This window comes from Nyctereutes procyonoides, unplaced genomic scaffold, assembly GCF_905146905.1.
Source record: "Nyctereutes procyonoides isolate TBG_1078 unplaced genomic scaffold, NYPRO_anot_genome, whole genome shotgun sequence".
In the NCBI taxonomy this organism is placed as follows: Eukaryota; Metazoa; Chordata; class Mammalia; order Carnivora; family Canidae; genus Nyctereutes; species Nyctereutes procyonoides.
Genome location: NW_026575046.1, coordinates 17,147,640 through 17,160,945, shown reverse-complemented (window position 1 = coordinate 17,160,945; position 13,306 = coordinate 17,147,640). Strand labels below are relative to the sequence as shown.

Sequence of the window (13,306 nt, the reverse complement as noted above, 5' to 3'; positions counted from 1 at the left end):
TTTTTGGGTGAGGGAAGGAAAGATTTCCACCACTTGAAATGTTCTGATTCACTTTTTTTCCTATAGTAGTTCTGTCTATGTGTAGTCCATTCTTTCCTGTTTGTATTCACTTCATGGTCAAGAGTTCTGGATTCAAGAACACTTCTAAGTTTACTTTCTCTTTCAGAAAAAGAGTGTGTGTGTGTATATATATATATATATATATATATATATGTATGTATTTCCAAGTTTTGTCAGCTAAGAAGCCCTAGGAGGATCTAGAAGCAATGACACTTCAGTAGCAATAAGCACATCTAGTACCAGCGTCTTGGTTTTTAAACATTGTTCTCAAACAAAAGGAACCTAAAAAAAGAAGTAGTTGATTCCAGGACTGGGGGAAGAAAAACAAAGATGACTCTAGCATATCTTGTAGTATCAGAATGTAAGGAAGTGCTCAAAAAAATAGAGGGACTTGTCGAAAGAGGACAGGAGTTATTCCAAAGGAGATTTTCTTGGCCAAAGCTGGAACAATTTGAGCAAAGAACTAATGATAATACTGGACTTTTAACCCATAAATAAAGTATTTGAAAGTACATATTGATATAAAAATACTTAAAAAAAAGGTAAGTTAGGAGAAGGAACGATTCTTTCTTAGTAGAATTCCAATTAATAAATGTGGAAGAAGGAAACAGAAAATCACCATTAGGCAAACATCACAGTAATAACTGCAGCAGGCAAACTACCCATGGATAATAAGATTAGAAGTTTGAGGAGGGACAGAATTTATAGTCATAAAAGATACCACCCCAAAATAATTTATTAACTCAAAAGGAATGACAGTGACTTTACAGTGGAGAAACTTGGCAGACATGACCTTAACCAAGGATCAAGGTCAGCATCACCAGTAGTAAGACATATTGACATGACATCCTTGATGTGATGCACCAGAAAGGAGACAGTATTAGTTCTGTGTATTTCTTGTCAAAAATGCATAGTTTTGTTCCAGTCATGAGAAATATCAAACAAGCCCAAACTGAGAGAAGCGTACAAAATAACAGAAAAGTGTTCTTTAGTGAACAGTGTCAAGGTCATGAAAGACAAGAAAGTATGAGAAACTGTTAGGACTGGATGAGACTAAGGAGAAGCAACAACTAAATGTAAAGTGTGATCCTGGACAGGAACCTGGAACAGAGAAAGGATAAACTGGGGAAATTCAAGTAAGGTCTGTAGCTTCATCAACAATATTGTAGCAGTGTCAAATTCCTGGGCTTGCTAAATAATTGTACTGTGGTTATGTATTGCGTTAACCTTAGCGGAAGTTAGATGAAGAGTGTACATGAACTCTGTACTGTTTTGCAATTTTTCTGTAAGTCTAAAATTGGTTTAAAATGAAAACTTAAGAATCCAACAATTTTCACTACCTTTCTCTAATGTAAATGTTCTTGGTTTAGAGGCTTTAGGAACCACTATATGTTCATCCACACTGAGCTATTTGAGGGAATCTGAGCAGGCAGGCTCTACTTTGCCTATGTACATGTTACTTCCAAACACAGCTCTGCAAATAAAAAGCATGCCTTAATGACAGACCTACAAACTGCTCCCTTTTATCTGCTTTTAACCCTCCTCAACTAAGATAACACATAGGGTTGTGTTTTTCCTTTTTTAATCAGAGAAGAATGGGCTTCACATAATGGGCTTACAATAGGCCATAACTGATGGAATTGACCTACTTTAAAAATTTACCATTGTAGAGTCCTATGACTGTGAGTACTTGGCTCAAGAATAAAACAAGAAATGGGGAGTTAGAATCCCAAGGCAGCCAGTTACATTATTTCTAATTCACTAAACATAATAATTTTTTTCTATTTTTAAAAGGCTGTTTTCTTACTTAGAATATGCTGGAGAAACCCAATATGGGTTGTCTTCAGCTGCTTTAGCATGCCGCAGAATGGCTTCCCGGGGATTACTGTCATCAGTTTTGTCCAAAGCAATGTTCTTCACAATGTATGATGACAGAGTGCCTCCATGGGTTCCAACCCGGCCCCCACGACCTGTTTCAAAGGGGGAAAAAAAATCAGAACTAGAATGAGCACAATAATATATAAGTATTCCTTGTATGTACTATACTTATATGAAAAGGTTGAGAATCCCTCAGTGCTGGCTTCCAAGGTGGCAGGTTAAATGAGTAACAGAGTGAGGCCAGAGCTTCAAGTTTACTGGATTTTTATCATTCCCTATGGAATCAAGGGTTTGAGCACTCTGGAGCTTATTCAGACCTTGGCTTGAAGCACACAAATCTCAGGAGTAACTTCAGTATCATCTCTTCAGCTTTCCTTTACAATCATCACAACTGAAGTAGGAAATCATCAAACCTTAACTTCCCTATAACATTTTTAAATAGAAAGAGATGGGTTTTTTATGTCTTAGCTGTTTAATCTAGATAGTGGTACCAATGCAAGGAGGAATTACAAATACTTTGCCATGTATAAGCCTTGAAAAGATTCCTTAGGCATTATAATTTGAAATTCAGTTAATAAAAATAACCAATATTAGGGGACCTGGTGGCTTAGTTGGTTAAACAGCTGAGTCTTGATTTTGGTTCAGGTCATGACCTCAGGGTCCTGGGATGAAGTGCTTGCTCTCTCTCTCTCAAATAAATCTTAAAAAAAAAAAAAAAAAATTAACCTGTATTTGTTAAATGTCTATCTTAGCTTTAAACATATCTTAGGGATTGCCATCTTCCAAGTACCTTGTAGAAGAAAAAAACAAATGAGTTGAATACCCTGATTCACATTATTTTACAGTACTGGAACCGCTCTAGTAGACAGAAAGCTCTGTAAGGGCAGGGGTTCGCTCCGTGATGGATCCCCACAGCTAGCCTGGTGCCTAGTACTCAAAAATGTATGACTTTTTAGGAAGATTTAAAACACACACATGTGAAGAGCCAAACTGTGCTGTAAGATTAATTCTATAAATCAAGATAAGAGGAAACTAAATAAGGTAGGAAATAATTAATTGTGAAACAATTTGTGTGGCCACTAACTATTATAGTTCTTAGAGGAAGGAGAGAGCTTTTCAGGCTGAGGTGGTTGGGGAGGTCTTTAAGGATAGATGGATCCAATTTGGGAAAGCTTTACAGGCAGAGGTCATTTTCAGAATGAGCAGAATGGTTTCAGAACAAAAATACAGAAAGAGGACAATTCAATGGGCATTTATGGGCAGGAGTGAACTGACAGTCACATCAGAAGATCAGAGTAGGAGAGAAGTGAGATGGAATGCTCAAAAGTGGGTTAGAGTCAGACTGCAGAGAACGATTCTCTGGAAATTCAAATGGACAGTGGGGAGCTTATAAGCCAGAGGAGCTGGAGATAAAAGCTGTATAGAAGATGGATGGAAGCAGGCTGGGAAGGAAAGAGAGCAACTTGAGATAAGGTGCCTAGTTAGAAGGGCTTTTCAATAATCTAGGTAAGAATATTATTTAGGAACTTTGATTAGAATAATGGCAGAGAAAATGAAAAAAAAAAGTTAAGATAGATATGTGAAATGTTTTCAAGGCTGAAGCAGCAGGCCAAATAGATGTAGGCTCAGATTCAGGATGAATAAACAAGTCAAAAGCTACAGGCTTAGGAGCCTAGGAAAACGGAAACCACACAAGTAATAACTAGTAAAATGGGATCTAGTAAACCTATGTGTTATATAATAGCCAATGCTGCCTTGCTTTCTTCTGGTCCTTCCTTCCTACGTTTCTTCCTTCCTTCATTTCTTCATTCGTTCCTTCCTTCCTGTCTTCTTTTGGGAGGAGGTGGTACCTACTTTCTTAAAAACTCTAAGGACTGTTACTCATCCTCTAGGGGAATGGGCAGCTCCATTTTATCAACATAGAATTAAATGATGGCCACTTTTCCCTATGTGAAACCTAATCCAGCTTGGATTCTGGTCAAAGTACCCAAATGTTGTATATGAAGCTAATATTGAGAGCAGTGGTTTTAATATGAGTTCCAGGAGCCCTAGAGTTCCACCAAGGTCACCTAAAAGGGCTCAAGTTAGCGACCGAGCAGAAAGGACTCCAGGCTTCCTCTCTATGCTCAGCAGCTCCATTTTTATCAGTTTTATGCACCAGGATTCTGCATCCTTAAGCAAAAAGTTCCAATGCTAAAAAGCAAATGTTTGAAAACCACTATGTGGTAAAATCTCTCAAAGACAAAGCAGCATCCAAGAGCAAAAGATCTTCCCAATTCTCTATCAGTGACCCCACCCTGCCCCTCCACCCCCTTTGCAGGTCACAAGCTAGATCACAGTCACCTGGGCCTGCTACAGGAGGTTCGGGTTTATGAGACTTCAGGGGATCCAGTCTGTCCTTCTCCAGCTGTTTCCTTGTACTCCGCTGGCGGGGCTCACGGAACATAGGCAAGGCATGAGCTACGAGAAGTCACATTTGAAAAATTTTATTATAATAATAACCCTTCCATCCAAAAACATAGCTGAAGCATGACTAACTTGAAGATGAAATGGAAGTCATAATGACAGCCTTCATCTAATAATAAAAGACAGTCTTACCGTAACCAATTAGCCAATTTTGTTTGAGACCAGACTTCATTGTTCACCTCTCCTGGCAACTAATGGCACTCAGGAAATACTGTCAAATAGTGTCACGGAAACACTGGTGAGGTTCCCCATCTCCCAAACCATGGGTAGCAGTTAAACTTAATTTCTGTGGTTTTGAAATGAAACATTAAATGGGACTGCTCCTTATTTTTTCTTACAGGACCGAAATGTGAATGATGCCAACAGCTTGCCTGTCAGCCCTGAAGTCTCCTCGGACGCCTCACAAACACTGGAATCACTTCACACGTTTCTGAAATGTGACCACCTCTCAGGAGGAGTTGACAACACTGAGTAACCGGAAGGGAGAAACACTTATCCCACTGAAACTGGGATAAAGGTTGCCCTGAGTGCACAGGGGTGCCTGAATCTCCTGGCACAGTGACTTGATGGAGACTTTTCCCTACTTCTATACGGGGGACAAAAGAATAAGAATCAAAGTAGTACTTGTCCAATTGCTATTAGTTGTTCACTCAATGTCAGAAATAAATTTTATAATTTAAAAGAATATATGAATGTAAAAGGGAAATAGTGATGTTCCACAGGAAAGCGAGAGGGTTTTTGAGGAAAAAAATTAAATAATGATCTTTTTCTTTACCAAAAAAATGTATCAGAATAATTTCTTTGGATCCTTACATGCTGAGTAAAATCTCCTTTAAAAGATAAAACTTTTTTTCCAGGGGAGTGGGGTAAAGAAGGTAATGGATTAAATAGGGGTTCAAAAGGAATTTATAATATGAATGACAGAAACATCTAAAATACCTCAGAAACTCTTCCAGTATCCTCCATCCCCGAGCACCAGTTGGGCTAGGACCATCTCACTCACCAGTAAAACCTGCCTGCCTTGAGTCGGGGCGGCTGTGAAACAGCCAACCCGTCATTCTGTTGGGCAACACGACACAACAGTATTTTTAGGAGGGGGAAAAATAGCTTTTCACTTCAAACGACTGGAGGAATTTAAGTAGGCCGCATGTAATTACATGAGCTAGACTGGTTGTGACACTGACTTTTAACACTTCTGCTCTTGCAAAAAGTGTCATGGGATCTCCTTACTGATCATAAGCTCCAAGGGACTAGGTCTTACAGGAGACCCACCACCAGGGACAAAATCCCAGCAGTATAGCGCCCCCTGGGCTTTAGACTGAGACCTTGGTAAAGTCCACAGGGATCTGCTCATCACAACTGCTACTGCATCCAAGATGTCCTTCTTAGCTTCTACCTGTGACAGGTCTGAGGCTCTGGCTCTGGGAAACACAAATCTGCCAGGTTAAAACAAGGTTGTGTGACAAACCTGAGAGAAGCTGCTTATTCTGGTAAGATTTCTGGTACCCCAGGTAGTTCATTTTATGTCCAAATGTCTTTGGAACTACTGTCACAGAGTCTTGGAGGGAACTGAAGGAGACCCTTCACCTAGTCTCCTCACTCTCTTGATAAAGTTCAGTTGTTCAACATCACACTGCAAGTCATTGGTAGAACTGGACAAATCCAGGTCTCCTGATTCCAAGACCAGCACTCTTTCTTGTTTATTCTTAGAACAGATTGTTATTCTTTAAAAGGCTGCTATGGAGTAATGCATTAAGCTCAAATAGGCTTTTCCCTTTTGGGTTGAAAGTTACATGAAATTACCCTGTCTCTGTGATGAGTTACAGAAGCTAAAGCGATTGGCTGTTACATGACTCACAGTCCTGTCTACATGGTATTGTGTAATATACGCCTGGACTCTGAAGACTTTTTCTGTCTCTAAAGCCATGAGATCAACACCACACTATAGTAGAAGGGAGAGAGATGATGGAGAGATCACGCTAACAACTTACGGGTGATGATGTAGTCCTGGGTTAGAGTCTCAGCTTGTTTCGCCTTCCGCTGGGTTTTAACCACACATAATTTTGCTCCCCTGGGGCAGATAAAAGCACAGTATTTTCTTTACTTGGTCTTATAAACAGAAAGTCATGTCAAAAGCATTAGATACTTTCAGGAACACACTCTTTGCACACCATCTTGCCAAGTCCTTGACTTTCTAAGGGATAGCAACAGATGGGGCCTTGGTGATAAGGGATTAAATTTATGGGAAAGTAAGTCTGTCAGTCAGTGGTTACTACTGAGTAAAAGGATTGGAGAGGTAATGGGCAACAGAACATTAGTTTGAGAAATTTATAGAAATAGCTTAAAATTTAAGATCTCAGAGAGATACAAACAAAATTAACCAACCTTTTTACCCTGAAGGTCACAGGGTTCAAATTTTAGTTTATGTCTCAGATGAAAGCAACCTGGGTGGTCTACACCCCAACTGGCATTTGTCCACATCTCAAATATAAGAGTACAAGTGTCTGGAACTGAGTCGGCTTGGCAGTGCTGCCACGGGGCAACTGCCCAAGAATGTGTGGGATTAACCAAAAGTTTGATTAGAACATTTCACTTCTCCTTAGCAATAATTAGCTATCCCTCTCAGGAGGAGCAAATACAAATACAAAAATTTCTTAAAGATTCCAAACATAGTAGCTTCCAAATGGGTGCTATCAAATGCGACTCATCGTTTTCTCAAATGAAACAGACTCTCTCATTCTAATTACATTTTCAATTTCTTTATTAAAAAACAAAATCCTATTTGTTCTTAAACAGCAACAATTTTATTTTATAGGGCAAGGATTAAAACATTAGTCCACAAAGTTCCAAGGGAAAACAGCACTGTCTGCTTCTATTCAGATCCAAATTATAGCAATGAATATTCATTGAGAGGATGAGTTTCCTTTCCTCAAAAAGGATGTGGGACCTCAAAATAGGTTTATGGGGGGAGGTCCCAATGAATTTAGCATGTGAATTTTAATATTAGCTAACCAAGGTTTACTCTAAAGGAAGAGTTAGTCAAGTACTGTATCTAAAAAGAGAAACAAAACTATCCTTTTTTGGGGTGGTGACAAATGTTCACCTTTGTGCCCAGAGAAAATGAAAATAATTGAGGAACTGATTGAGCCTCCAGTGAAGTTTTCAGATTTTTGAAACAAATTGGTATGTTAAAGTCTAGCATTTGGTGTGGGCATGGGGTAGGAGAGGAAATAAGTTGTGCTATCCCCTTTTGCTGACAGAGAAGCACCCCAAAAATCCAAGCCACTACCTGATAAAAGCCCAAACAGAAAGGGAACAAAACAGACCAGCTATTTCCATCTCCTGTTGTTAGTCTTCTACTTTGTTAATCCCTTACATGTATCACTGCTAATGCCATGTCCAGGGTGGTATGGAAAGAGGGCAAGACTTTTTTCCCCTTTGCACTCAACATCTCAGCTAAAGAACTGCAAATCCCCAGGAAACTTTCACTTTGAATTCTGTATGGATCAAGGGCAATATCCAAATCCTTTTAAAAGTACAATACCAGGAGTTTGAGGCTTTACTCTGTGCCAGCTGCATTTTCTAAAAGAGTGGATCTCCATCAAAGGGGGAAATAAATAAAAGCAGGGTGGGAAGAGAAGCCCTTCCCCCAGTTGTTGTCATCCATCTAAAACAGGCAATACTTATATGAAATACCTCTGGCTCTTGTTGGGGTCATAATAGACTTTAGCCAATCCATTTCCAGTTCCTACCATGATTTGGTTCAGCTTTGGATGCCACAGGCAGCGGACTACACTCTGAAAAAGAAAGGCATGGTAATCAATTTAAGAAGCCAGATAAAAATTGGAAAAATCCTGCTGGTACTTTGATGGCTAATTTACTACACTAAGTATCATCTTGACAGCTACCTGTAATTTGTAGGACATTTTCCTCTAAACCACAAGGTTGTGTCCCTGAGGTTAAGTTCTATTCCATCACTTATTATATGTGTGATACTCTTTAAAATTGAAAAAGATGTTCCTTCCTGACACTGCTCCTCCCTTTTCCTGACAATCTAGCAACCACAAAGTGAGGCTTCCCCAGCTCCATTGCCATGTGAGGCTGGCATCTTGGAAAGCTAAACCCGCATAACTCAGTTCTGCTTACCACTGAAGCAGATTTAGATCTGTGTTTCGTGCTTTTATACACACAATATGTCCCTCTGGACAGCAGATTGAAGCCAGGTGGTTATTGTTTTTAGTTCACAAAGATCCAAATCTCATAAAGCTTTTTCAGGAACAACACATATTTGCAGGCATTGAATAATATCTCCCTATCTATGAGATAAACCAGCAGGACAATAGCAGAAGTAAAACAGAGATACAGCATACAAAGACTTGACATTAACCTGAATGAAAAACTATTTAGGAGAAGGTTCACTGGAAGTTATGATCCTTTGAATTCATTACTGGTAAGGAAAATAAGTGGTGCTCTGGGGTCAAAAAGAATGAGTTCTCAGTGAGAACTACAACCTGTTTTTAATTTTTGTCTGCAGTAAGAGGGCTGAGGTGGGAGGTTCAGCAGGGATGGAATGAAGGGGGAGAAAGATGGAAGCTAAAATTGGTACACAGAGACACCATGTGCTAGGTGCTGCAGATCTCACTCTGATAGAACAAGTAATGAGCGGAAACATCAATTCAAGATTTATTAAGAACCATCATGTGCCAAGCAACATACAGGGACTAAGGATAAAAGGGTACAATTAACTACCGCTGTTTTCAGTTTTTTTTTTTAAATTTTATTTATTTATTCATGAGAGACACAGAGAGAAGGCAGAGACATAGGCAGAGGGAGAAGCAGGCTCCTTGCAGGGAGCCTGATGCGGGACTCAATCCCGGAACTCCGGGATCATGCCCTAAGCCAAAGGCAGACACGCTAACCACTGAGCCACCAAGGCGTCCCACTATTTTCAGTTCTAATAGTAAAATGAAAATCATGAAACTTCTGTCTCCCAAATTTATCTCAGGCTAAATTCCTCTGGTTTCTTCTCCCTAACCAGCCCATTCTTTTGTTAAGACAAAATATCTGTACATCTCCTCAATCCCCTCTGATAGAAATTCTGGCTCCCACCTGACTGGCAAAAAGTATGTATATAGTTATATGGCTGCAAATTCTTCTCTGACATTCATGAGGAGCTCAAGAGGAAATGTAAGAGTCTGCAGGACTTCTAATTCTTGTCTGACAATACTCTTCAAGAGTCATTCTTAAGTTCTGCACCACTGAAGACAGCTGAGATGTTCTACTGAGAAAATAAAATCAGAGTAGCTATGTTTTCCCGGTCGCTGGGGTTAGGGTGTAAAATTAAGTTAAAAGGGCAGGATTTTTACAATTTTAGGTTTTCTTTCCACAATTTTTCCTAAATCTATGATGCCTGCTACCTAGTGTCCACTAGCTAAAAGATGATAAAACATATAATAGTGAGTGAATATTAACAAAAGTCCTTGAAAATAGTATATCATATACAGTTTGGCTTTTGGGGGAGGGTTGCCATTTTGTATATATGCTTGTGAAATCTACTTCATAATACATGAATATAAAAGACACATTTTATTTTATAAAACTGTGCTTGGTTGGTAAGATGGAATTAAGTTTATCAACACTTGATGATCTACAAAGCACAGCCTGACTTATAGGCGCTTTGTTACTGAGATTCATTTGAGAACATGCCTTGACCAATGGAAATCTCCAAATGGTCACAACCAGGTATATGGAAACATGAGAAGAGTCACAAATGTAACTTCATAAACCCTACCTAGAATAAGTTCATCCAAGACAATACTCAGTTCCTTCAAGTCAATGGTTATACGTCATCACGCCAAGAGTGCCCCATTTAAAACTGTACCCCACAAGTTACCTTACTCCGCTTTTTTCATTTTTCCAAAGCATGTATCACCTTTTAACATAATATATAATTTATTGTTAACTATGCTTATTATCTGCTTCCCCAACATGAACATATTTTCCACATAGGCAGAGATCTTGGTGTCTTTGGGGTGGTACTATATCCCAAATGCCTAGATTAGTGTGTGGTATTCAATCAATGTTTGTGAATGGAATGGGCTAAAAGTTAGAGTTCACCCTAGCCTAAATGGATTGCTTGGCTAAGTGGAGTCAGAGATAATTTTCAAGTTAAAATCATTACATCTATGGGGAATAATTTTATTTCTCTAGATCATTATCAAACTCAAGTATCCTACAAACAAAGTAGGGTTCATTCCTTCCTAACGTGGTCTGAGAAAGATGGATGTGCATAAACCAGAGAGCGAAAGACAATAGTAAGATGGGCTTTCAAGGGCCTTCAGAAATCCCAGCCATCCACAAATGGCCCCAGGACAATCTCAAGGACATACTATTAAAGTTATTTCTCTTCCTCGGTTCTCTAGAGGTCTGGCTAAGCAGTCTAAGATTACTGGTTCTCAAATATGTTTTCAAGCAAGCAGCATGCAGAATTGGAAAGGATCCACAATGTAGGCCTGGTAAATTCCAAGACACCCAGCCAAATAGGCAGTTTCCAGGGGCAGCAGGTTACTGTTACTCTCTCCCTCTACGCTAAGGGTGTAAATGTTAGAGGCAACTGCCCAGGCCAACAGACCAAGGTCTGATTACTTTCTAGGGAGTCCAAGCTCAGGGCACTGTACCTCTCTCTATTCCTGTTCACATCCTTTGCCCTCCAGAGCTGTTAGACACACACATGGCTGGTCAGCATAAATGCCCATGGAGAAGCACATCTACCCGCCTTTCCACATGGAAGCAAGGAAAATGCAAATAAGACCCCTTGAACTAAACAGTCATCCCAGAGCTCCATCCACTGTGGCAATGAGTCACCAAAGCAGTCAATGAGGGCTCTGTGAGCAGTCTAACTTAGGCAAAGGATACTTAAGGCTCAATTACCCTAAGACTGGTTATTAATCAAATACTACAGGGATTCCAAGACACGGAATGAAGAAACAGAATTCAAAGTCAAAGGTGGGTGGGCCTTTTTTGTTTATTAATATTTATTGTGTGTGTTTAGCTAACCTTTGTAAACTTTGCAGCTAATGCGGCTCCACACTTTGTCCTGTCAAGGAAATGCATCTTATAGCAGAGAGCTGGCCAACTGCCAAACCAAACAATCCCTGAGACAGCGGCAGGGCTGGGGAGCAAGCAGAGCTGCCATGCTGCTAACTTGTCAAACATACATACCGGGCTTTACTTAACAACAATGGGACACGTGCCTGCTAGAAACCCAGGGAACTATCAGAAGACATATGAGCTATAACTACTTAGAAAGAGTGCATTTACTCAATCAACCATTCACTCAACCCTTCCTTCATACTCTCTTCTTGAGGAGGTGCTTCTGTGGCTGAGGGTTGACATAGTTGGACCTACAGATTTCCTGAGCAATGCAGCAAATGGAGGGTCCCAAGCATGTCTGAATGGAAAGACCAGAGAAGAAAATGACACAAGAGCTATAAAGATCTAAGAGAAAGCCTTCACACTGTATCATGAGATTCAAATGGCAGAAGACCACTACAATGTGAAGGACTAGATTCTGAAAATAGTTTGCATATTTTAATATACTGATTTGTTCCATTAAATTGATAAAGCTTTTTATTCTTACACTCATCTACTTCATCTTACCAAAACAATGTGGGTCCACTAATGGCTTCCCCTAGTTCTACCTAAGCTGAACTCTATTTTATTTTATTTTTAAGATTTTATTTATTTATTCATGAGAGACACAGAAAGAGGCAGAGACATAGGCAGAGGGAGAAGCAGACTCCCTGTGGGGAGCCGGATGTGGGACTCGATCCTCGGATGGAACCGCGGGATCATGTCCTGAGCCAAAGGCAGACATGCTCAACCGCTGAGCCACCCAGGCATCCCTGAACTCCATTTTACCGTAAAATTAGGTGTAGCCTTGTAAACCAAAGCCTACCTTCATTTTAGCATTATAATTTGGTAGTGCAGAGTAACCACAATCTGCCCCAAAGGTACTTAGCTCTAGCAGCAACCATATAGAGATGGTAATGGGGCTATAGATCATAAGCAAGATGACAAGAAGGAATTACAAGACTTTAATGTAAACAGAGATCTTTATTCTCTGCAGAGACCAAAGGAAAAAACAGGGGTATGGGCTGGGGAAGAAGAGAGAATTGTGTACAAACAGCAGTGTCAATATTCTAAAACAGGAATTTTGGAATTACTCCTTAGCAAAAGTAAAAAGGCCACAAAAAAATCCAAATAATTTATTTCTGTGGTTTTTCTGGTTTACTTTAAGTGAAATCATGGAAGCAAATAAAGGGAGGAGAAGGAAACCAATGAGAGAAATGAATTTATATTCTAGGACATGGCGGGAAGGGCACTACTAGATATCTGGAATTTTATATTATTTAAAGTAATTGAATTCTTGCAACAATACTACAAAATTAGTAATGTTATTCTCATTTCACAAGAACAAGAAACTGGGGTTTGTAGGAGGGTGGGTAACCTTCCCAAGGCCACACAATTTGTACAGAGAGGAGCTGGGATCAGTGGGGAGGTTTTCCCACCTCCAATCTTATCCTCTGATACTACTTAATTATGCAAAGTCCTATTTTAGAAGATGGGGAGGAAGGGATGTGGGAGATCTGAAATCATTTCCAAACCCACCTAAGTCAGAAGTAGAAATCTTAGCAAGTTTATATTAAAAGGCAGGTGGTATAACTAAAATCATAAAGGAAAAGGCCCACTACTACCCAGGTCATAAATGTTACTATAAAAGAAATCAATGCCTGCATAATATCTTAGGCATCTGTAGTGTATATATCCAAACACCACCCTTACTCTACTTTACATGCTAAAAGAAGCCTAACATCCTTCATAATTTTATATCTTAAACATG

At 39.6% G+C, this 13,306-nt stretch overlaps 1 protein-coding gene across 1 annotated transcript in view; it reads right to left on the bottom strand.

Annotated features, from left to right (window-relative positions):
• Window positions 1-13,306, bottom strand: part of WDR70 (WD repeat domain 70) — a 294,429-nt gene that overhangs the window by 19,009 nt on the left and 262,114 nt on the right. Inside the window, exons 14-17 of the mRNA XM_055325309.1 lie at window positions 8,101-8,201; window positions 6,396-6,475; window positions 4,282-4,398; window positions 1,868-2,030 (exon numbers count right to left, since the gene is read on the bottom strand). Of these exons, the coding sequence (XP_055181284.1) occupies window positions 1,868-2,030; window positions 4,282-4,398; window positions 6,396-6,475; window positions 8,101-8,201 (461 nt within the window). The remainder of the gene's footprint in view (window positions 1-1,867; window positions 2,031-4,281; window positions 4,399-6,395; window positions 6,476-8,100; window positions 8,202-13,306) is intronic.